General features: G+C 40.9%; 1 protein-coding gene across 2 annotated transcripts in view; it reads right to left on the minus strand.

Moving 5' to 3' along the window:
- The window catches only part of MKLN1 (muskelin 1), a 102793-nt gene that overhangs the window by 5443 nt on the left and 71540 nt on the right, over positions 1–25810 (minus strand). For both annotated transcript variants that reach the window (XM_035903860.1, XM_035903861.1), the window contains exons 12-16: positions 24618–24747; positions 13174–13321; positions 11966–12080; positions 9178–9317; positions 5633–5735 (exon numbers count right to left, since the gene is read on the minus strand). In XM_035903860.1, the coding sequence (XP_035759753.1) occupies positions 5633–5735; positions 9178–9317; positions 11966–12080; positions 13174–13321; positions 24618–24747 (636 nt within the window). The remainder of the gene's footprint in view (positions 1–5632; positions 5736–9177; positions 9318–11965; positions 12081–13173; positions 13322–24617; positions 24748–25810) is intronic.

Genomic DNA, 25810 nt, shown 5'->3' on the forward strand with positions numbered 1-25810 from the left:
CCGAGACCAAAAAAAGCATTGAAGACCTTCTGCCAAGTATTCCAGCCTCATCTGCCCTATGCATGATGGATTTTCACAGCTACAAGTTTCTTTCCAGCTTTGTGGAGATGGAATATCTTGTCTCCTTCTTCACTGATGACACTGCACTTCAGTTAACCTTGAGGTTTGTTGTTTGTTTTGAAGTTATATTTTATGGATCATCTCACATTTAAAAAGAACTTTCTGATAGAAAAGTCAAGCACATCCATTACAGACAGCACCAAGCCTAAGCTGGTTCACTCTGCATTTGCATTACAGTGCCAGCTAAGCGTATGATGTTCTCCCAAAGGGCCCCTGCTTTTTTCCCCCCCAGCACATAGTATGGTTACTGCTTACTCAAGACCAGGTCTCCTACCCCCTGTTTGGAGCATATATCAATGCAGTATTTTCTTAATGAAGTTCAAACTCTGCTCTAACGAAGGAATTAATTTCTTCAGCAGTTTTTCTATCGTATTGTTATCATAACACATAGCACTTCAAATTCTGATCTTGGGTCCCCTATTTGAAACTACCAGATTCTGATTTTTCAGAATACTTAGTATTATGCAGCTTCTTCTGAATTCACTTGCAGCCCGAAGAGCAAAGCCCTCAAGCAAATCACACCTCAGATCTCTTCCATCAGGCACCAGAATGAAGGACCCAATTAATGACCATCTACAAAAACCAATTTGCTTAACATCACATAGCAACTCCGTTACAGTGGCAGGACCAGAATTCAATTACCCAGCAGAAGCACCCAGCTGCATCACACCACCACCCATTTTCTTCTGATGATCCCTCTGGCTCACTGGTTTCATCCGCTCCCAATTAAGTCTCCATTCAGAAAGACAACAGTTCTCTTCATTATACAATTAACTTCTCTCTACGACACCTAACCCACCTTCTGGTAGGGGTTCCTTAGAACTAAATATGTAAGGCTGTAATAGTTATATATACGGTGCATTAGTTATGTATATCTGGCTAACTATATAAGGTTAACTAATATAATCAACCACATTCAGAGAGAGCCAAATTAGGACTACATGGGTACCACTAATTCTGGCATTTTCCAACCTATGACCTTCATGTTTCCAACCTAACTGTTCTTTTATCATCTGCACGTATTTGATCTAGGTTTCTACCTACAGCAAAAAAAGCAAGTCCGCTGTGTGGCAACCCATGCAAGTTTTAGGATACGTGCTGCACGCCTCTGCCTTTTGTGCAAATGAAACGGTTAACACTAAGGGAGAATGAGTAACTCCTGTTTGGGATACCCGGCAGGTTGTATGAATCAGACACAATTCCTCCTCCGTTAATGTCTGTACAGCCAGTGCTCAGATCACAGCGTAGAACAGTTTCTTCGCTTTGACCAGTTCTGTTGGGACAGTGCCTCATAGCGTAGGCTCAAAGCAGCAATGAGAGGCTCCAATTCTTTGAGGACGGAGCCGTCACTAGCTGAAGTTGGGAGGGCTGAACGCTGTTTTTGTAAAGGCTCCTTGGCTCCAAAGCCTCTGCTGCTGCAGCACTCAAGGCTCTGAGGCTTTACAAAGAATCACAGCAGGACACGAAGAAGAGAAGCATGCTTTTCTTAGCTCCTTCCTAGAACTATTTTTCCCATTCGGGCTTCAATTTTCCCAGAAATATCAGTCTAATGCAGACTCAAACAATGCTTTTGGGCCCCGCTGGCTTTATCTGGCAAATTTATTAAAGACAAGGTCTTAAGAATGGAAAGTATGAAGCAGCCTTGAACAGGGGCCTCCAGCCTCCGTCTACAAGCTAGTCAGGCCTCAAATTGGCCTCCAGGTCCTTGCTCCTTCTCGTACCACACTCCAAGAAAAACATACTGCAAGTTTTACTTGCATTTTATATCTGTTTTAGAGCAATCGTGGGACTGAGCTTCACCAGTAGTTTAAGCTCAATCTCAACATACAAAATCAGTGCTTTACCTGGGCAGCTCTGGCTTCTTTTTTTTTTATCATCTTGATTTCTTCTATAGCCCACTAAGCAGCTGCAAAGATCTGGGTATGATTACTTCCGTGTTCAAAGAACACCTTTAGCCTTGTATGTGATCTGCTGATGGGTTTGTGGCGTTTAGCACCCATTTTTTCCTTGACGTAAGTACAAACCTCAGAATTTCTTTTGATTTGCTATTTTGACCATCCTTTTATCTTTAAAAGCCTCTACTTCCAAACTACCACTAAATGCACATCTGCATGTATATGACATAGAACACCCACGTAACCAGAAATTTTTGCACCAACAAATGCCAGTCTTTTATACAACTTCAATCTCACCATGAACTAGAAAACACGGACAAACTTCCATGCGCTCTGGGGACCTACCTTCCTTTACACATAGTGTCAGGGCTATTAATCCACAGCCAGTAGGAAAAAAAAAAAAAAGAAAAAAAAAAAGATTCACTCACTGTTCTGAAAACACTGAACTAACTGAAGAGGGTTAAGCAATTTCAAGCAGATCACAGTTAAAGAGAACTGGATCTGCATTTGTGGGCAACAGCAGAGGCAGAGCTGGCCTATATAGCCTGTGGCTACTGAAACAAATGGCCGTGCGATAGCTGTTATTTGCAGGCACCTACGTCACTTTAGAATAATAAAAAAGGAAATAAAACTATAATCCTATTAACATCCCCTAAAATTCACAACAAAGGGACAAAAATCTGGGGCTATGTTCCTACTGTCAATCATTCACACTACTTTAAACAAAATTGGTTACTAACGACAAAGTAGGTTTCAAGAACAGTCTGTTTATTTTTTTTGGCACCCAACTCAAAACAGCTGAAGAGACTTGCCTAACAAAGTTAGAAGAAATTACTTCTATTATAAAGTAAGCCTTACCTCAAAGTGAAATTCTGCTTGTAATATTATAACACTGCCCATATCTCAATCCATAAAACATGAAACCATGTAGACTAGTCTCTAAGAGAACTGTAGCACAAAGTCGGTGATAAACCTATTCAGCTTGGTCCTTCCCAAATTTAACAGTTGCCCTGGAGAGAGGGAAAAGAACAGGGAAAAACCAATTCCCTTAAGATTTGCCACACTAAGAAGCCTTACAACGTTCAATGGCTGTAGCCAGCCCAGAGCAAACCCATCAGATATAAAGCTTTTGACACCAAGACAATTTCAACGACAAATAAAGACAGAGTATGTAGGTGTCTGGGCTGAGATACACAATCAAACCGGTGATTGAAATTTGATACGGAATCCAAAAAGCCTGCGTCAGTCCTTTGGAAAGCACAAGAGCTATTTGAAGATGTAATGCCAGAGCAAAAAGCCAACTCAATGTGATAACCAGAAGGTAAATTGACGTCAACTGGAAATACACCCAGTCAGTACCAGCGCAGTAGCTGGCTCTGTGCCATATACCTGCCAGATCTGTTCCAGTGAAAAAAGCTTTGGAAGTTAAAAGCTTTTTGACCAGCACAATTTGAAAGAAAAAAAAACCAAACAAACAAAGAAAAAAAAAAACCCAAACCAACCAATAAACAAAAATGAAAAAACCCAATCCACAAACAGAAAAGCTTCCCAGAAATTGTTAAATGATTTTAGGAGACCACTGGAACCGAAGCTTTAATTCTGCTGAACGGTATGCGTTGATCCGACAGACCAGCATGACTGACAGAAGCTGCTGAATTTTGTTTGGATCAGGCATTAGGCCTGCAGAGAAAGGATTCAAAATATATTCACCCAGTTGGCCTGAACTAAGCTCATACACTAGATCATCAACCTGCAGAAATATTAGTACGTTCTGTGAAAAGGGCTATTTTTTTTTTTATTTTAAACATTTTATTCTATTTCTACCTTGTATGATAAAGCTACTACTTTTCCCCAAAATCTCAGAGGAGTCCATGCAGTCAGGTCAATTCTTCATTCTTACGAGGTGGACAAGTTAAATACTACACACTGAACTGGGAAGACCCAATGTAGAATATAAATTGATTTCCTATGCCAGATGTGCACAATGTGCAGTCTTGCTGGCAGTTCCTTTGGTCTGCTGGTGACAGGAGGCAGCAAGAACTAAAAGGAGAGGAGCTTGCTGATCATACCACAAATTTTTTCTCTTCAAGCAAGTAAAAAGGCTCAGCCAGCCATGAGATGTGAGATCTCTTTAGGAGTAAGTGGCCAAGAGAGACATGGCCTTCACAGGCATGATGGGGCTACCAGCACACAGGTATGACATGGAGAAAAAGGGAGATCGGAGAACACAGGACACAGTCTTAGATCGGGGTGGGAGGGAGAAGAGAGCATGAGAACAGTTGTTGTACGTCACAGGTTATTACAGTTTCAGTTAGGAAGAGGAAAGTGCTACCACACCGGTAAGATGGGGCATAATTGGGCTGAGCCCCCTTGAAGCACACTGCATGGGAGAAATCTCCCTTTCCAGCTGAAGAAAAGCAGGATTGTATGTTATATTTGTCTTTCCTGTGCTAGAAATGGCTAGAAAAGATGTGAAAATACTTGATACAGGACAATTTCAGTGACAAACCATCTAACTGAGAACTGACAGGCACAGCACTTAAATGTTTATTGGACCAGTTTATAAAGGCTAACCAGAATTTATGACAAATGTGATCAATTCCAAGATCCTGATACTAGTAAATATTTTTTTCTTAATTTTGCTAACCCTACAATTCTATACTGTGCATATGCAAGAAGTATATTCCCCGCCCCCCAAAGCTTTTAGTGCCTCTCTAATGATCTTTTCTTTATCTGAAGTAACGCATTAAAACCAACAGATTAAGTGATTTAATCCGGAGACTCAGCATGGAATAACAGTGCCTATTCTCCTATCGTAGTTTTATAAAAAAGGAGCTGTCGAATCACTTCCAAAGTCATTAAAGCAAGAAAGGAGTAAGAACCATAGTCTCCTCTTCCTCATCTACCCGTCAGGAGCTGAATGCCTGTACATCCAGCCAGCTGCCTGAAATTCCATGTGGAAATTAATGGCTGAGTCAAATCAACCACCTTATCTGACACTTTCCACTATTTCTTTAATCCTTTTTGTGAAGTGCCATGTACTGCGGTAATGGAATCAAAACAGGAAATGGGAACAAACTCCTGGAACAAATAAAAGAACATGCCTGCTGGATAATATTCAAAGGGCAGAGGAAATAAGAGTTTAAGGTTAGCAAGCACTGTATATATACAATCTACTTCCAGAAATACTTATCACCTAGAGAAAAACCTCTTTCCCCTCCCCAGAGCTATTTAATATTGACAAGCCAAAAGGCAGAGCGAATAAGAGTTTCTATTCACTTTCTACGGCACAACCAACTACAGACTCGTGACATTTCAGAGAGTTTACATTTCAATTAAAGCTCCCAAAATACACACCAGTACGTTGGAATTAAAACAAAGGCCCAGTCTTCACTATTAGGAGTACAAAAGCTATTTCATCCGGAACTGCAGCTGTAAAATGACTGTTTCTAAAGCAGTATGATCTTTACCACAGAGAAATATATGACATAGCAGTGTCATGCACCTGTAGAGCTTTCTTAAACTGAATAAAAACAAGGTTTAAGAAGCTTAAAGCTTCCACATGAGAACACAGTTTACGTTTCTTTGCAAGCATGACACAGACTGTTCACCACTACCTCTTTTGTCTCCTCAGGGTCTGAGTGATCCACAGTTACATACAAATCATTCTGCAGGTACTTCAGTGCACTAAGAGGGTCAGTCTGAGCTTTTTCTTCAAACCTGCAAAGAGACAGAAAATATGAGCACAACAATTTCCTTCAGGACGAAGTACTACTATTTCTAGAAAGAGCAAAACCTGTCAAACCAAACTTTCAGCCCATTATTTCCAAATAATACAATGTTAACGGCAGATCGGTCTCGTATTTGCTGGAGTACGTGCTTCCAAGCCAGACAAACGCAGAGGAGGGGTTTTTGGGGGTGTACAGGAGTTACAAGGGCAAAGTTAGGGTTGGACTGGATGATCTCCTGAGGTCCCTTCCAACTTTTGCCATTCTGTGATTCTGTAAAGTATTATGGTCTTACTAAAAACATTCAAAAGCATATGTACAGCACCTTTGTAATACATAACTATAAAACGTTTACCACAGTTTGTTTTCCACAAATAAAGTAAGGTATGAATAGCACCTCATGTGAGGAGCACAGATCAGATACAGGCAAGTTGAGCACTCCGGTCCCAGGGGTATTTACATTCCTGACTGCGCAAGAAGCATAACTGGAAATACAGGGATGGAGAATACTCCCTGCTTCTCCCAGACAACAGAAAAAGGGACAACGGGAGTGAAAAACCCTGGATTCAATTAATACTGTGCCTTAATATCCCACCTTTGGAAAGAGCACATGTATGTAAAAATCCTGTGCACTGCCACCATTATTTTCTCATTTTCTTTTACTGAACAGAAACTGTAAATTTTGTGAATTCCCTGAAGAAGTTAATACAGCCCTCAGTCAGTGATTCTGGGCTCAGCATCCTCCGTGAGCAGAGGATTCCTCTGCAGCATTGAGTTGGGTGCGTAAGCCTAGAAAGGATGAGGTTTGAAATTATTTTTTCCCCCATCACCTATCTGCCGAGCACAGTATCGCACTCTGTCATCTTCTGAATCACCAATACACAGTATTAAGCCTCCCCATGAAAACAGCTCAGACAATTCTGGATTCCAGAGATGAGGACCCTAAAAACCATGTTCTCAGTTACTTAACTGCCTTGTATCAACTGCCTTACAAGAACGCCAGGTATTTTATTCATAACATATTTCAGTTACCTTTAACTGAGTATAGCGTGTCAAAGAGAGAAGTCACACTGAATAGATTTAATCACATTGTTATTTTTTTATTTGGGTCACCTACTCGGCTATTTATACTGTAGTGGATGTCTGTAGCCCAAATTTTGAAATTTTCTAAAGATGCAAAACGTTGAGCCACAGCGTGGAGCTCAAAGACTATATCTGTTACCTGATGCGCTCAACATTTTGGTAATTAAACAGGATTTCTTCCAAACATTCACACAGATTTTCTTAGATGATATTACAGAATCATAGAATCATTTAAGTTGGAAAAGACCTTTAAGATCATCAAGCCCAACCGTTACCTGCCATCACACCTCTAAACCCTGTCCCTAAGCACCTCATCTGCCCAGCTTTTAAATACTCCCAGGGATGGGGACTCAACCGCTTCCCTGGGCAGCCCCCTCCAGTGCTTGACAACCCTTTTGGGGAAGAATTTTTTCCTCATGTCCAACCTAAACCTCCCCTGGTGCAACTTCAGGCCGTTTCCCCTTGTCCTATCACCCATTACCTGGGAGAAGAGACCAACACCCACCTCACTACAACCTCCTTTCAGGTAGGTGTAGAGGGCAATAAGGTCTCCCTTACCTGGGAGGGCTGAAGTACCTTAAGCAGTACCATCGACACCTTGCTCTTCTATGCTTGGCTCTGCTGTGGCCTATTAACTCATTTAGTACCAGTTAGCCACACAGGACTCCCGCTGATGCAGCGGATTTGCTGCGTTCACAAGCTCAGTACCTGTTCTGGTACCTAGAGCTGGAGGGAGTGCAGATAACGGGAAGCCAAATGACCCTGCAGCAGTTCAGCTCCAGCCCCAAGAGGCACATGAACTCCAGCAAAGAACCCATCATACCACTCCCTGGCTGGTCATGTTTGGCTGCTTAAAATCATAGAATCATAGAATCGCTTTGGTTGGAAAAGACCTTTAAGATCATCAAGTCCAACCTTTAACCTAACACTGCCACCCCACCACTAAACCATGACCCTAAGCACCTCATCTATCCTTCTTTTAAATACCTCCAAGGATGGGGACTCTACCACCTCCCTGGGCAGCCCATTCCAGAGCCTGACAACCCTTTCAGTGAAGAAGTTTTTCCTAATATCTAACCTAAACCTGCCCTGGCGCAGCTTCAAACCATTCCCCCTCGTCCTATCATCTGTTACCAGGGAGAAGAGGCCGACCCCCTCCTCACTACAGCCTCCTTTCAGGTAGCTGTAGAGGGCGATCAGGTCTCCCCTCAGCCTCCTCTTCTCCAGACTAAACAACCCCAGTTCCCTCAGCCGTTCCTCGTATGACTTGTGCTCCAGAATGGCCCCCAACAAATGGGAGCACGGTGCATAAACCCCAACTTCTGCCAGACAATATGCAGCAACATTTCCTTTGACTGCAATTTAATTAAAAAAAAAAAAAAAAAAGTAATGCAGAGCTGTCTCTGGAGGCTGTACAGCTGCATTTGCATACAACCACACATGGGTTTAATAAGCCTCCCAGACTACCAGGCAACACCTTTATTCATTCCTGTAGGTATTCCCATCTATGGCGTGGCTAATCTGCAAAAGGCTTCAGCCAGGCACAGTGATTGCGAATTGAGCACAGCAATTTGCTTGCTGCCTCTAAGTAAAATACCATCAGCAAAAAATGACCTCCAACTCTTGGCAGAACCTGATAACAAAGTATTCTCACCAAGATGCAGAAAGAGTTATTTTATTGGCTTCAAATAATTTGCTAGGTCTTGAAAGGCTGCCTCGCTGCTGCAATTTCTTGCCTAAGGCAACACCGTAAGCTTAATTTTGAAAAGCTGTTGCCCTAAATAGCAAATATAAGGCAGCTCTGAAACATCCAGAGCACAGGAAGCATCTCACTGTAGCTGAATTCTGCATAAGTGAGATCTTTCAAGTGATTCTGAATGAGAAACTCTGATGACCTCACCACAGTTGAGTCTCAGATGTGCAAAGGAATCCAGCCTCCAGACTTCATTAGCATCCTTGCGAGCTGTTACTATATCCTAGCAGTGTTTCAGAAACATACTCCATTTCCTTGGGAGGTGACAGCACCAAAACACATGTTGATGAGCAGTAGAGTGAAAAGGGAATCTAAAAATTCCCCATGGCTCCCCACTCAGTAGCCAGATTTTTCTAGTTTTAGAGTAATATAGCAAAACCAGAATGAAGTTAATTTCATAGTTTAGCCCTGCCCCACTGCTTTTTATTATTAAATTTTTTAAAAATTAAATTAAATAAATTAAAAACCTGCAGACCATCATATAACCAACAAAGTGGCATTTCCCAAAACAGTTCACAAGGTATTCAAGCTTTAGCAACTTAAAAAAACAAAAGACACTTTGGAAAAGAAAATTGCAAACCATCTTTTGTTTCTATACCTGTGCTTTCTTATGAGGTATTTGCAGTGTCTTAGCAGGTATTCCTTTGAAGGTCGACAGAGCTTCAGAGACCAGAAATCGTCTAATCTCATCTTTGGAGAGCAGGATTTACCAGGATTCCCTCCAAATAAGTAATGAACCTAAGCAAACAAGAGGCAGATCAAAAAGTTGATTGCGTACATCCTTTAAACAAAGACCATTTACTATGTCAGCATCTTTGTAGAGGTTTATTCTGGAGGGAGAAAACTTTGCCTTTTAGACAAGCTGTTCCATCTTATGAATAGCCTTACTTCATCCCCTAGGAGATGAAGAAAGTTCTCTTAAACTGCTTACATTTTAAGAAAATAAAAAAGCTACACTGTTAGAACCTCCCTTTAGCAGATTCCTGAGATATTTATAAACAAACATCCACAAACCATGCGACCTCTTTTTTTAGGTAAAACCTATGAGCATGACAAATCCTTAAGTACGTAAGATACAAGAAGAAAAGAAGGATCTGAGCCAGCCCCTGTTGCCCTGTTTCAAATACTCGATGCAAACAATACTCAGACTGATGGATTACCAACCTATTCTCCAATCTTGTCCTCAAAGACTCCAAATTCTCATTGTCATGAGAGAGGCTAAATTAAGGCACCTGTATTAAGCCTTTCTCTAATTTGGGGATGAGCAGATTAGACCCATGTAATTTTGAGATGACTCCAGCAATCACACATTTTCTTTGAAAAAGAAACATTTAAGCTTGTACGGAAGACTCAGAAAAAAAGAGACTTTGTAGACCAATGCTCTGGCTCTGGTCAGAGCACTACTGGTGAAACTGCACTACTAAAGCACCACGGTTCAGATGAGCAGCCTTTTCCTTGAGTCAGCAAAGACCATTATCCTCCCCAAAGACAAGGGCCACTGGCAAAACGAGCAGAGAAGTCTTAAAGATGCTCAAGGTGACAACAAGCCCGGTCCAGCGTAGTCTTAGGAGATGACCAACAGGCCTGTGTCCCCACATATCCCATGAACTCTAGAGAGCTTTAGTTTGACTTGCAGAGAAAAGTATTTCCATGGTCTCTGGAAAGGCAGATTTGTCTCACCTCAATACAGCAGCCTAGCTGCAAGACATTCAATACACTACCTGTGCACAAAGGAAAGAGCTCACTGAATACAGAGTAAAAGAAAAAGTCAAAACTGTAATCCTAAGAAGAACTAAGGAAGAAAACACCAGTCTTATTTAGAAATAGAAGTCGCAACCATTGCTGTGATCGTCTTCAAAAAAACAGTTCTAGCAATCCTGAGATGCCAGTCATGGAAATACTAAATATACCTGTATGCAAAATTCATTTTTTTGTTCAAAGTAGCTCAAATGAAATGGTCTTTAACAGTGATTCTGATAATTTCAGGATAAAACACATTTGAAATGCAAGGCTAGACTTACAGAGGGAGGCAAGTCTCAAGAAAAGTAAAAGTGTTAAAAAGGACTGTTTATTTCTTCACTTTTTTTTCCCTTCACATTGTTTGACATTTCAGACTCTGAAATATTGATATTAAGCATGTCACAAAGGGTCTTCAAATACTGAGGTTCAAGAAGCCCAATAGGCCACCTTTCTCCATGGCTTTAAGAATAATCACTCAAAACAATGTATTCTGCATCCCACTGATGTAGGCCCTCCTTATTTATATCAGAGGAGTTTAGAAAGGTCGTTTGAACAGAGATTTCTAAAAATAAGGCTCTTCAAAACAAGTACATCAAACAGCTCTTCAGATAAAGTTGGGCAACTGCCATGATTTAACAACCTTCACAGTAACTTATAAAATACTACTGTCAATCTCACAGTACCTTATACTTAGAAGTAAGCCATTAAAGGCAGAACATTATTTACTGTCCAACATTAATGTCTGTAATGAAGACAAACCATAAGAGTTCTCCATACAGAAGTTACAGCTATTCTTCCTTAAAATCCCCCTCATCCCCAAACTTTTGGGCTAGTTGGGTTTCCCAAGTTTGATAAATATCCCATAGAATGAGAAGACTGAAGTATATTTGCCTTTTTCAATTCAGACTGTTTCTGACTAAAAAACAATTTTAGAAGTTTATTTTAATTGCAAAATATCTGTGAAAGGTTAAGTGTGTCACAGTAATTTAAATTCATAAATTAATGAAGTTATGGTAATCTAATCTGTGGGTTTATGCTTTATTGGTTAATACGCACAAAGCCCTAAGTTTACTGAGCAGTCATGTACACTAAAACCAATTTTAACTATACTTAAGCATGAACGCGTCGAAGTCAGATAGTGCTAAAGAATGACAGTTGCTTCTGGCACGCAGGGCAAAGGCAATTCTGTTAGAGCAGATTCTTAACAGCAATTACTTCAAACACACTTTCTCCTAGAAATGTTGGTAACTATCTGTGACTATTTAGTCACTAACAGGTTGTGAGATTAAGTCCCTGAAGATAAAGAATGAAGCTTCAAGTGCTCTCAAGTATGAGAACAGCTAGGAGCTAGCCGCTTGACAACTTTGTAGAGGCTTAGCATATCCCATGTCTGCATGTTGATTTCATCTAGGAGCTATCATGTCTACTTCACATTGACATAAAGAGTAACTTAGCACCTTATTTCAAAAGATGATAGTACATTAAATGAAAGTTACCCACCACATTAACCTAAACATTAAGCAAAAAGCTATATTCATTGTACCATCTTTGAAGAAGCAACTACACTGGAAGAGCAGCAAGACTAAAAAAAAATTAAATTTAAAAAAAAAAAAATAATCACCATTTATGTATCTGAACTTTCATACCTTGTGCAACTCATCATATACCAGTTGATGAGCAAACCTTGGGCAGGGCTCCTCTTCCTGAAGGCTTTTCCCTGGATTCTCTTTTGCTGCTTGGTCATTCTTATAGACACAAGACCTGAAATACAAGGCAGTAAATAAGGATTAGTAGTACCTATAGGAAGTAGAAAAAGTTACTGAAAGGCTACGGGGTACAAATGACGTCCATTTGAACTGCTTGGCATGTCACACCAAAGATTTTTTTACTTCTCTATATATTATCCTCCATTACCCCATCCCCACTCTTAGCTCTACAAAGAAACCCATCCAACAGCCAGAGAAGCTCATCTTGGTTGAACACAGTCCTCAATCACAAGCTAAACAGGAAAAATTCTGGAAAATTTTATGTCATGAGCTTTAAATGTTGCGTTATTTTCTAGCAAAACTGTCAGCATGAAGTATTTTTCATTATGTTGAATACCATCTTGGACACAGTAGAGCTATAGGCCAGAAACTTCAGCAAAACTAGCATTTCAATGACTGATTTCCAAGCAGATTTAGGTTGTTTTTTTCCAGCTGAAACCCCATTTTTAAAAAACAGCATTCACACCCTTCAAAGTGATTGGCACCAAATTAGAAGAGACCTTGAACACAAAAAAGCTGCCAGCTCTGGAAAGGGGCAGTGGCAACCAAACACCAAATACCATACAGCAAACAGACAAGGAGATATTTTCTCAGAATAACGGCTCCAGCAGCTACTGGGAAGTACTTGAAGTATCACTGCACACAGCCTGGGAAGAGCTGATAGACCTAGCACGAAGACTTCACCACCACCACTCATACAGCAGACCAATTCCCTTAGTTTCTAATAACTAGTACCACGTACACTGCTATTAACAACTTACATTTGACTGAATTTGCTGCACTGATGATTAATCCTGGCCCTGAACATTTCCTACAGGAAAAACTTTTTGTAATAGTTTATTTACCCTCATCCTCTCAACCTGCCTCCAAGAAGTTCACGTGATTTCTCTCCCTCGTTTGGCTTACAGCCATAGTGTCTCTAAAGACTACGGGAAAGAGAGAGGCCTCGGGGGAACTCAGTTGTCTTCAACATTAGCATTCCAGGGTTTTAAGAGGTTATAGAGTTACCTGGGAGACATGATCGTGTAGGATTGCTTTCTAAAGAGTCAGTGTAGATGTTGGAAATAGCACCCCTTTCATCGACTTACCAGCTGTTCCTCACAATGTCGTAAATCCAGAAGGAATTCCTTACGTTCTCTTCCCGCTTCTCCTTGTCTTTACTGAGCCCTGACAAGACATGGATTTCATTCAGTTCTGGATCAATGGTAGCCCTTTGAGTGAAACCTGTCATTGGAACTGACAAAAAAAAAAAAAAAAAAAGTTACACACTGAAGACAAGAGAGGATACAGGAAGGGATCCAAGCATCAGAGAAGCGCGTTTCCCTCCCCTTGCAATTCAGCAGATTTTCTAATATCCACGGAACAAGCATGAGATTTCACATACTTACCTCTTCAGTATTCTGTGATAAAGAGCCTTAACTTTAACGTCGCTACCTAATTTGCCCATTTTCTTCCTTTGAATTACTTTCACCTCTTCATCTTTCATATAGAAACAAAACTTGGGACAGAGTGATCCCAAGCTGGTATTTTCTATGACCTCTCTTCCACAGCTATCTCATTATTTACCACAACTTAAAACTGAAATGGCACATCTTAAAATAGGAGGTGTACAGAAGTTACCAAGCAAACAATTTGCTTCTTGCACATGACCTCCAAAGCATGGTGAGAAGGAGGAGGAGAAGAAACATCACCCAGAGGCTGACTCCTTCCCTGCTATGGACAAGTCCAATGCAAAATCTCTTCTTTCCATCCTATTTGTGACTCCTGGAAAGCACAAAAACCACTCTGAGAGCCACTGTTTCCCAGGGAAAGACATGGGCAGAGCTGTTTGGGAGACTACCAGCTCAGAAACGAGGATTAAACTGCCTCAAGATAGAGCTTGATGATATGAATGGAGTGATTTTGTTATTATCTCACCCGCAAAAGGATGCGCTGATTCCAGAAAACTGAATTGCACAAGCTGGGAAACTCAAAAAAATTCAAGATGAACTCAAGATTACGTAGCTCACAACCTTGTGTTGCTTCCCTTAGGACAAAGATGTCAAGAAAGTTTTTTTGTATTTTCCAAACAGTTGTGGTATAATTACCAAGCTATTCTTCTGTTCCACCTTCACATTTAGAAACATGGTGAAATACTAAGGATTCCAACAGTTTTCATCATAATTCCCCGAAAAAAGGTCAGCAAATTTGTTTGGCAGTCCTGTTTGTTTGTTGTATAATTCCCCATTTCCTGTTTCCCTAGGCAACCATCCTTCCAAAATGTATTTGTGAAGAGCACATGATCTTTGTTTACAGATCCTGTTTGTCTCATTTCTCTTTCTGGGTCAGTTTACAAAGGCTGGTAAAGGTTCCTGGCCTTCGATCAAGATTTTGGCATGAAAAATTCTCAGAACTCTTCTATTTTGCAAATTCTTCCCTGCAATTAACTACGAACTGCACACACGGCCTCGAAAACAAGCCCTACGCTAATAAACCATTTAATATTGCTGTTTAAGAACACACAAAATGGTAGTTTGCAAGCCCATTCTGTAATAGGTTTCTGTCTCCTACTTCAATCTTCTTATTTGGTAGGCCAGGAAAGTAATAAATATAAATTAAAAAATTCTGAACAGCATTTGGTTTTCTACAGTTTAAGCCCCTAACAAAATGTTTAGCAAAGCCAAAAACCCCAAACATTTCTTAAAAACAAAATAAATGCGTAATTCTCACATAAACTTAAGTAGAAACTGAAATACATTCAGATAATTAATTCTCAGAGTCCTGTCAACAAGATTGCTGTTTATGGTTTTAGGGTGCTCATCAGCACAAACCTGCCTATTTTGACCTCTGATTTTGCCACAAAGTTTCAAATGAAAATTCACCCAATTTATAAGCAAATGTGTGGCAGAGCAGAGGAAAAAAAGCAGGGAACAATGCTGGCACATGAACAACTACATACCTTGTCTTAGCTGCAAACCACAAGGAAGTTTTTAAGTAAGACTAATAAGTACTGTGAAATTCACCCAATATGGAAATTGAGAACAAAAAGACAATTATAGACTAAACATCATTTAATTTTTGAGAAGTATCATGTAATGTGTTTGCTTGCATAGTCAGGGACTGAATCATTGACCCAAAAGGATTAAATTCAAGGCATATTTGAGACATTTCTGGCAGGAGAGCCAGCTACATTTGATCAGCAATGCTAATGTACGTGGAAAATGTCTTTGCAACCCTATCTGCTGCTTTGAACATTCAAGACCATGCCGGGGTTTTAGGAAAAGAAAAAAAAAAAAAAAAAGTATGCAAATCTTCAGAAAATTAATACCTCAGGCTCATTGAAATGAAAATTATTATAATCATAAGGAATACGGTTGTTATATTACCATTGATATAGAAAGCATATGAAAATTGTCTGTGGTAGCAAATCCCTGGACGTTCGCAATTTTGGGTCCCGGGAGGCCGCGGGAAAAAAAAATTTCCTGAAGCTGAAATTATTATTTAAATAATGAAGGAGAAAAAAAAACAGAGTTCAGCACCTCTTTTTTTTTTTTTTTTTTACTCTCGATTGTTAAGAATAGGATTTATCCACAGCAACTGCAATCAAAACCAAACTCAAGACGAGCAATTTCAGGCTTCCCTCAGCTGTACATCAATCTCTTCTTGAGACCGTTTGAAATGGAGAATGCCTAGAAAAATAATATACCCAAAAATAAATATCCCTACATTTATGGGCCTAAGATGAGGAGCAACATACATAACCTCTTTGATTTTTCTAAGTAACTGTGTAGAAACCATATTGAAGTAGCACCTTAGGCCAAAGTTGACTTCTAGTCTTTTGCAGAGCAAGACCACACTAGAAAGTCAGATGTGATCTGATTAAGAAAAGACACAAGACAACGCAAATTTGGTAAACAAGTCCCTGAAAATCAATAGAAAATAAGGCAAACTACTACACAGTAAGAGAGCCGCTGTGATTATTTTAAACATAACAGAAACATCAAAAAGATGTTTACCAAGAACATCTGAGCCTTGACAGAGCAATAAGGCTATATAAAATCCTCGTGACTGACAAACACTTCCACTAGGGGGTAAGAGAGCTTCATAATCTGCAAGTGCAGTGGACTTGCAGTAAATGCTGGATATAATTCAAATTATTGCGGTCAGCATATTAAGAGAGGGACACGGGCTGTAAACTTGTGAAAAGTACTTGTGATATTTAGTTAACAAAATGTACGTTGGGAAAGAAATGTAATTCTCCACGAGAGACAAAACTCATCCTGTGAGAGTAACCGATTGCTTAGGATACATTTTTTTTTTACATTTTAAGACTCAGAGTAAAAAGTCATAAACACAAGGGGTGAGAATCAGACACGGTAATGCCAGTGCACTGCAAGAACTATTATTTGCAACGTACCAGATCGAAGGGGTTGTTACAACATAAAGTTGTAAGAATGGCTCCACGGACGTTCCCTTGCTCTTCTGCTTCTTCGCTTGGATGTAAATCAGCTTTGGAGCAAGTCTCCCCTGATTTCACACTGTTCAAATTGCCTCTCGGGGCCAGCAATCACTCAGGTCAGCTGTGGGCAGCCAGCTCGAAGGACATAAAGCAGCGCCTAAGGACTTAGCCCTGGTTGTTTTGAACACAGCACTGGCCCATCACCATGCGATACGAACTTGGCAAAGGGAAGGTCCCCTCTACACATCACACAACTGATGACACGTGGAGTAAGTGGGTTGCACTGATCATACAACAGACTCAAATAGGAAACCACAATTGCCCAGCAATCTTGGAAGCTATCAGGGACTGGCCAGAAGGCAAAGATTTCGGAGTATCACCAGAGGAGGAGATGGCACGTGCTGCAGAGGCCCCACTGTACAAAAAACTGCCAGAAAATGAGAAGCAATGTGCCCTGTTCACTGACGGGTCCTGTCGCATTGTAGGGAAGCATGGGAGGTGAAAAGCTGCTGTATGGAATCCTATATGACAAGTTGCAGAAGCTGCTGAAGGAGAAGGTGAATCAAGTCAGTTTGCAGAGGTGAAAGCCATCCAGCTGGCTTTAGACACTGCTGAATGAGAAAAACGGCCAGGGGGTGGTTGCAGCAATGGAAGCAGAGCAACTGGCAGCACAGAGGCAAACCCATCTGGGCTGCTGCACTGTTGCAAGATACTGCGGCCCAGGTAGAGAACCTGGTTGTAAAGGTACATCACGTAGATGCTCACATACCCAGGAGCCGGGCCACTGCAGAACATCAAAACAACCAGCAGGTGGATCAGGCTGCTAAGATTGAAGTGGCTCAGGTAGATCTGGACTGGCAATACAAGGGTGAATTATTCATAGCTTGGTGGGCCCATGACACCTCAGGTCATCAAGGAAGAGATGCAACGTACAGATGGGCTCAAGATCGAGGAGTGGACTTGACCATGGACACTATTGCACAGGTTATCCATGAATGTGAAACATGCACTGCGACCAAACAGGCCAAGTGTCCTCTCTGGTATGGAGGACAATGGCTGAAATATAAATACAGGGAGGCCTGGCAGATTGATTATATCACGCTCCCACAAACCAGCTAAGGGAAGCACCGTGTGCTCACCATGATGAAAGCAACCACCAGATGGATGGAAACATCCCATGCCCCATGCCACCACCCGGAACACTATCCTGGGCCTTGAAAAGCAAGTCCTGTGGCAACACAGCACCCCAAAAAGGACTGAGTCAGACAACGGGACTCATTTCCAAAACAACCTCATAGACACCTAGGCCAAAGAGCATGGCACTGAGTGGGTATATCCCATCTCCATGCACCAGCCTCCAGGAAAATGGAACGATACGATGGGCTGTTAAAGACTACCCTGAGAGCAATGGGTGCTGGGACGTTCAAACATTGGGATACACATTTAGTGAAGGCCACCTGGTTAGTCAACACTAGGGGTTCTGCCAATTGGGCTGGCCCAATCAAACCCCTTATGTACTGTAGAAGGGGATAAAGTTCCTGTTGTGCACATAAAAAAATATCCTGGGGCAGACAGTCTGGGTTATTCCTGCCTCGGGCAAACCCATTTGTGGGACTGCTTTTGCTCAAGGACCTGGGTGCACTTGCTGGGTGATGCAGAAGGATGCAGAATTCTGATGCGTACCTCAAGAGGATTTGATTTTGGGTGAGAATAGCCAATGATTTCAACTGTATGATGTTAACTGCTAAGTAATACCGTATGTCATCATGACTATAGTTGCTACATACTGTATCAATGATATTACAGTAAGAATCATCCAGATGAATGAAGAATGAACTTTGATGAAGCAGAGAAAAGCACAAGGGTGACGAAACCAGAAAGGGCTTCAGCATGCAACCATCCAACACCACACACCATGTCTTCTGGCCCTGAAGGACTGTTAAGACAGAGGGAGCTCAAAGTCATGGACTGAATGAACTGAACTCAAACATTCTGGCCCATTGACTAAGGGAATGGTAGCTGTGTATATATCAAAAGAAGGGGAAAGTGGTGGTGATTAACTGGAATGTATTGAAAAGTTTGGGACCTGGGCATGATGTAGATGGTATAGAAAAAGGGGTGGATACTGTCCTGGTTTCGGCTGGGATAGAGTTAATTTTCCTGCTAGTAGCTGGTATAGTGCTGTGTTTTGGATTTAGTATGAGAATAATGTTGGTAACACACTGGTATTTTAGTTGTTGCTAAGTAATGCTCACACTGGTCAAGGACTTTTCAGTTTCCCATGCTCTGCCAGGGGAGGGGGGCAGCCAGGACAGCTGACCCCAAAGGGCCAAAGGGGTATTCCATACCATGTGATGGCATGCTCTGTATATAAACTGGGGGGAGTTGGGCAGTGATCACTGCTCAAGAACAGGCTGGGCATCAGTTGGCAGGTACTGAACGGTTGTATCACTTGTTTTTCCTGGGGTTTGCTTCTCTCTTTTTGTTGTTTTCCTTTTCATTACAGTTTATTACTATTATCATTATTATTTTATTTCAATCATTAAACTGTTTTCTCAACCCACAAGCTTTCTTACTTTTGCCCTTCCGATTCTCTCCCCCATCCCACTGGGGGCGAGGGCAAGTGAGCAGCTGCATGGTGCTTAGTTGCCAACTGGGGTTAAACCACAACAGCTCCTATGACAATACATTGCTGATCGAGGAGGAAAAGTTGTACAGAGACATTACTAACAATACAATACCCAGAAGTCTAGTAGATGGCAAATGCTTTTCTTGTGCCACTGACTTTTTTTCCCCCCATAATTTCATTAACCAATTCAGGGTAGAAGGGCAGTAAACTAACTGAAAATAAGAGGTCCGAATCCTCTCTCCAGAACTTAACATTTTCATTTATTTTTATATAGCAAAAATTAAAAGCTCAGGGCCTCAATATCTGAAAACAATTTTCAGCCACGTAGGTCTTCAGTTAGCAGCCAGTTACATAAACAAGCAGTAGTTCCTGAGAAAGCTTCAATAAGATGCCGTGTAGCTCTGTACAATATGATTTCCATTTAAATATAACACATGGGAAAAAGCTTTTCTAGAGAAGTGACACCTAATCGTGGAACAGATATGTTCCCACTACCACAGTCCCTACTTACAGGCATTTATTTGATCACCGTGATCGTTTCAGCAAGCTGAATATTTTTTGGCTTGTATGTGCAAACAGCTACAGTTGTTTCAAGCGCAATGTTGGCTTCTGCCAGTATCTACGCAAGAAAACAGAGCTTTCACACAGAGGCAGAGTTTGCAAAGCAGTAAACCGGGAGTTCACAGATGTGGTTCTCATGGTACTAGACAGAAGTTTGGAAATTAAATCTCCTCTCTCTCATTTGAGGGAATACTATAGCATGTTTTTAAACACGCTTGGAAACACAGCATTAGCAGAACAACGATGAAGCTTGCAGTCTGCAGACCACTTCTGAAGGATCCATGAAGGATAATTAAGGGAAGCAAGTTCATCGACAGTCTTTTAGTGCCACCTAAGTTATGAAACCCTCAGAACACGACTGCTAATCCCACTACAAGTCACTTGCAAGTATCCTCCCCTCCTCGTGATGTCTCATGATTAAAAAAAACAGGAGAAAGCTACAACACATGGAGATTGCTGTTCCCCAGAACCTGGCACCTCCCCGATGGGTAAGTTTTAAAAAGTGAAATATCAGCAAGTTACTCCATTCCACTACTTGTAACCCATATAAAACTGAAGCAGCCCCTCCCCTGAACTTTAATGGAGCAAACCTTGATGAGTGATAGAGATAGCATGCAGGCCAGCTGTTGACGCAGCAAGATAATGATTATCCTCTTGGACTCTTCATGATGAGACTGCGTTTGGCAGTCAGCCAAGGAGCAACTAAGGAAACCATTCGAACAGTTTGGTTGTCATGTTAAAAAAGAAACAACGCCGTGTCCAACGCTCAGTTCTACTCCCAAGCAACATAAGATTTTGGAAAAAACAGGTCAGTATATTTGAATGGAATTCTGCTGCTATGGCATCTCTGTAAAGCATCCTCAGGATTTGGTGACTGCCTGCTCTCCTCCACACCTTCACAGTAGGATGAAAGTATTTTGAGACTGGCTCAGAAAAGCACCTCATAAGATGAAGAACACTTAAAGTCCCTCACAAAACAAAGTGCTTCTATGGCAAGAGACATGCTGGCCACTGGCAAGGAAGACCTTAAACTGAACAAGGGCAAAACACATCAGGTGTAACAAACAGATGATCAAAATGGGATATTTGGACTGCTTGTCTGAATTGGATCCTGGCCATGTTGGGCTAGCTGTGCTTTCCATTTTGATTCCTGTTTTTCCGACATCATCTTGTTTTAGACCAGGCTTTCCTGGGCTGGCTGTGCCGCCTCTGTCCGTGGTACTTACCTCAGAAACCTCCCGTATGTCAGGTGCACAGTCCCATAACTGGAGTGAGCACCCGCCCCAGCAAGAGACCCAGGAACTTCCCCGGTAGCTAAAAAAATATTTGCAGTTTGCCCCCAAGAACTGCTTCACCATTAAAAGGAGCCACAAGACTGCTTGTTCTCATTTGACTTTGGAAATTACTCGATGCCAAGGGATATAAGATGATCTTGATTCTCTCACAGAAGGAAATTCGCCCTCTGACCAACAGCTCTGACACACCACCTGAGTCAGGGCCAAAAAGGATTATCGCAGGAACCGCAGGACCACAAGTGTTCTCATTAGCTCCCTCAGACCTGACATGACTGCCCCTGATTAGTCATGGATTGTGCGCTGAGCAAGTCAGGCAAGCTGTCAGTATAGCCTTTTGGAGACATCTGATACTGGTGGCATCTCTAGACCACGTGTATGCTTCAGGGATACACTCCGGCATATGCATGTTGGGTTGGTTTGGTTGTTTGTGGTTTTTTTTTTTTTTTTTTAATTGTTGTTTGTGTGGTGTTGTTTCTATAGAAGTAATTAAAAGCATACAACTGTTCTCAAAGGATATGTCCATCAACATCCACATTTGGGGGCCTATAGGAAAGATGGGGACAATCTTTTTAGTAGGGACAGCTGTAGCAGGACAAGGGGCGATGGTTTTAAACTGAAACAGGGTAGGTTTAGACTAGATATAAGGAAGAAATTCTTTACAATGAGGGTAGTGAAACACTGGCAGGGGTTGCCCAGAGAGGTGGTGGAGGCCCCATCCCTGGGAACATTCCAGGCCAGGTTGGACGGGGCTGTGAGCAACCTGATCTGGTTAAAGGTGTCCCTGCTCCTGCAGGGGGGTTGGACTGGGTGACCTCTAGGGGTCCCTTCCAACGCAAAACATTCTATGATTCTGCTTCTCCTCCAACCACAGGCTCTATTTAGCCATACCACATTCCCTCCAATTTGAACCACTACTGCCTTTCTTCATAACCAACTCATTATCACAGTTGCCTTCTCTTTTTCCTCGGTCGCATTTTGTCCATTCTCTAGCTGAACTATCAAATGTCTTGCTCCTAACAGTTATCATGCAGCAGAAAGACAACCATCCCTAATGGCCTAAATTCACTGTAGTGCCCTCCTTGGACAGCAAAGAGAAAGCACCGAGATTTTTGATGCAATGAGCTGGAGAAAGCACCCATGCTCACTGGCAAACGCATTCGGGAGACACGAAAAGCCACAAGGCTTGCCTGCGTTCAGAGCAGATCGAGTCAGGAGACATTTTTAGTAGGCAAAGCTGCGTGCAAACCCATCTTTTAGAAATTGTACCTTGATCAAATTTGAACTTTTCCCAGGAATGAAAAAACTTGCTAAAATTACTGTTCTTTACTCCTGACTGAGAAAATTTAAGTGATACTTATCGCCCAATATTCTCTCAAACACATCACACACACAAGGAACTCGTTCCAAGTTCAATAGCAAAAGCACAACTAAGAGCAAAGAAACACTAAACAACATAAATGTCTCATCCAGAAGATGACAGCAGCAAAACCAACATATCATTCCATAGTTTTCCAGCATTGCAACAACTCCATATGACTGATAATCCTTAACCATCCCATTTACTACTTTTTAAAAAAAAAAATCTCACTACTCTAACGGAAATTTTAAACAAATGCACAATTAAGTTCTTTTAGAAAGGGTAAAAATCAAAATAGCTCAACTAAGAATAGAACTGAATGCCACATGCGAGCCAGGAACAAAATGTAATCATGGGACTTTATAGGAACATTCAGGTCAGGCATCCTCAACTCGACTCATCACACCGAGCAGCTTAAAACTTCACAGCGACCAGTCAGGGAATCGCTTTGTTCATACAGATCAAAATGGTGTATCACTACCTAACAAGAGCGCAATAAAGACTTGCTTTTTTGGGTGAAAATAGTGCTGTCAGCATTTACCATCTGCATGTAACAAGCATTTTGTTCTCTTCCTGTTAAAATGCAAATAATCCTCGCATTTTCTTTCAAAAGGAAGGGAAACGTTCAAATCTGTTTGTTTACCTTCTACACACAGGAGAACAGTAAACTGAAAAATCTACTCGTGAATTATTTCCAATGAGTCATTTTCTTACAAAGTCTACTATTCACTACTCTGGGGCCTGTGGGAATGAGGAGGGCGGCTAAATATTATAGTCTCGTTTGCTTAACCGAACCTTGCAGTTAATGTACTTGCTGAGAAGCAGAGCTCAGTGTCTTCTCCAGCCATAAGGCAAGCTCGGTATCTTTAAATCTGAAGTAGACAGAGGTGACAGCTTAAAGCCACATGTCTTAAAGCTTCTGGCTATAAAGAAAGGTAGTTTTAAAAAAGCAAAATGGCAGAACGCTAGCAATTTCATGGAAAAAAAAAAATCAATTCTTTAAAAGATCTAAAGCCAACAAACGGTGCGTGGGTGTGTGCAGAAGCAGCATCAGGCAACACGCAGGCACCTTAATAAGGGAGATTGTCAACAGTACAAGCTGGTTCTTCCTTGGAAGTACTCAAGTAAATAAATGACTCCAGAGAATAAGAGCTTGGGTACTCTTCTCCCTCACTGGCATAACTAAATTAATGAGCAAACAATAACTCATAACCATCAATAATTCACTTCAAAAGTTCAGCAAAATTACTTGCTAAAAATTAAGCCTGATCAAAATAAGGAGGGCAGCCTAAATTCAAGATAAATTAGCTTCCTAGGATTTTGGTAACTGGAAGAAGAGCAAACAAGATCAGGACTAAATATGCATATGATGAGAAATATTTATAACTTCTCTCCTATAGTAGTACACACTGTAACACAAATTTCCACTTCTGAGCTCTATGCTGAAAAGCAGGGTATTTGCAACACAGGAAAATGATGTGTTTATACATGCAGAAAGCCTTTCTGGAAACGAAGAGCATTCTTCTCCACGTCATTTGAGGAGAAGAGGTATAAAATCAGTTCTTTATGGTTGTGTTACAATGCTTTTTGGCTGTTTTTAAAGGTTTCTGGTATACAGACCTATGCCTGGCGTATACAGCTCCAGCGGTATGAACCTAACAGGACTGAAGCCTTGCTCCCTCCTCCTACCTTTTTTTTGCCCCTCCCTGATAATTTAGTACAAGAATAACAGGACAACAAGTCCCACCTTTCTAGTCAGTTCCTGCCAGGCTAAATAACCTCTGTCCCTCTACTCCAATTCTCTGTCTCTAAGCATCTTACCTGCCTTTCTGCACCTCAAACCAAGCAGGTTATTTCTGTTCTATGGCATCTTTCAGTTTGTGACAACAAGAAAAAAAATTGCTTTCTCCTTTCCTGATTTAAATAAATTTTTTTTGGCCTTTTTTTTTTTTTTTGGTCTTTGTTGGAGTTTCAAAGAAGGTATTTTTAGTTCTTATTTTGCTGATTTTTTTTTTTTTTCTTTTGAGGGGCTATGTGGTTTCACACATCAATTATTTGTATGGTGAGTGTCAAATGATAGGAAGGACAAATGAGCTGGCGTAAGTTTAACCTATATACTGTGGAGTTTACTTGGGTATGTAGGGCTAGTTAAGGATGCTAACCCGATACCACAGGACACTGAAGCTGGCCTTTCACCTACTTAACAATATTTGTACCAACAGGAAGAAATTAATACATTGTTACAGTCTTACCCATCCCTGAATCCTTCTTAGTGCCGTCTGATATGATATCCACGTGATCGCTGTCTACATCATAACTGAAGAAGTCATTCAAATAAGTCTTTGATCTCTGGCCACCAAATACATACAAGCAGCGATTTTTCTAGAATGGAAAAAACAAGTATGTCTTTACCAAGCTCAAAGTATGTTGGCCAACTGTGACCATTAACAAAAGCAAAAGTGAATCAAAGAGTAATAGATACGTTTCTTCTACGTTTAAAATCATGCCTTAACTATCAGGTCCACAATCTTTATTTGGTAAAGATCTTACCTTTATCTCCACAAAGATTCACAGGGAACAACTATGCAGAACAGTTTATTATTCTCAAACTCAAAAAACCCTTGAGACTTCTTGATTGGATTCTTCATCTCGATTCTTGAATTCATGATTTCTCAGTTTTAAGAGCTAAACCCATTACAGACTCACAGCTTCTCTACCCCAAAAAGTGTCTTATAAATGTAATTTTAGACTTCTTTTTCATGATCTTTATGAGACCACAAACCTGGACCCCACACAGAGTTTCAGGTCAAGAATGACCAGGCAGATTTTACGTAGTTAACTAACTGTAGCCTTGCCTAATCGAAGCTATAACTTCAGAACATTGAAACAGCAATTCATTTTTCAAGTTTAATATTAAAAAATTAACAGTTTCCATATCTAAAACACATTAGATCATAACTTCACTCTTTAAAAAAAAAAGCAGCCACACCACAAACACACACACACACCCAGGAACAAGAGACAGACTGTAAGAGAAACCATCCAGGTACCAGCACATTACTGAACTCAGAACAGGCAAATGGCAAGCAGCAAGCCAAGAATAACAGGTTTATTACTTCTTTCAAGTTTGCCAAGTGGAAAGTCCATTAAGAGGCAGATTATTTTTCTTTCAAATGGTTGAGAAAACAGCAAAAGGACCTAAACTTCCATGACCTGTGCTTACAGAAACCTGTATTCTTATGTTTACCACAGACTCATACTTGAAAAATCCTCTGGTACCCGTGCAGAATTTTGTGTGGCAGTATGTTTTTGAACAGATTTTAGAAAGCCATTCAAACCAAAAATGAAATTTGAAGCTCTGAAAGCACAGTATTCATTAAAAAAATTCTGATCTTTCATTTGAGAGGGAAAGAAAAAAAAAAAAGAGAAATAAACTCAGTAAATT

This window comes from Egretta garzetta, unplaced genomic scaffold (assembly GCF_000687185.1).
Source record: "Egretta garzetta isolate BGI_Z169 unplaced genomic scaffold, ASM68718v1 scaffold260, whole genome shotgun sequence".
NCBI lineage: Eukaryota > Metazoa > Chordata > Aves > Pelecaniformes > Ardeidae > Egretta > Egretta garzetta.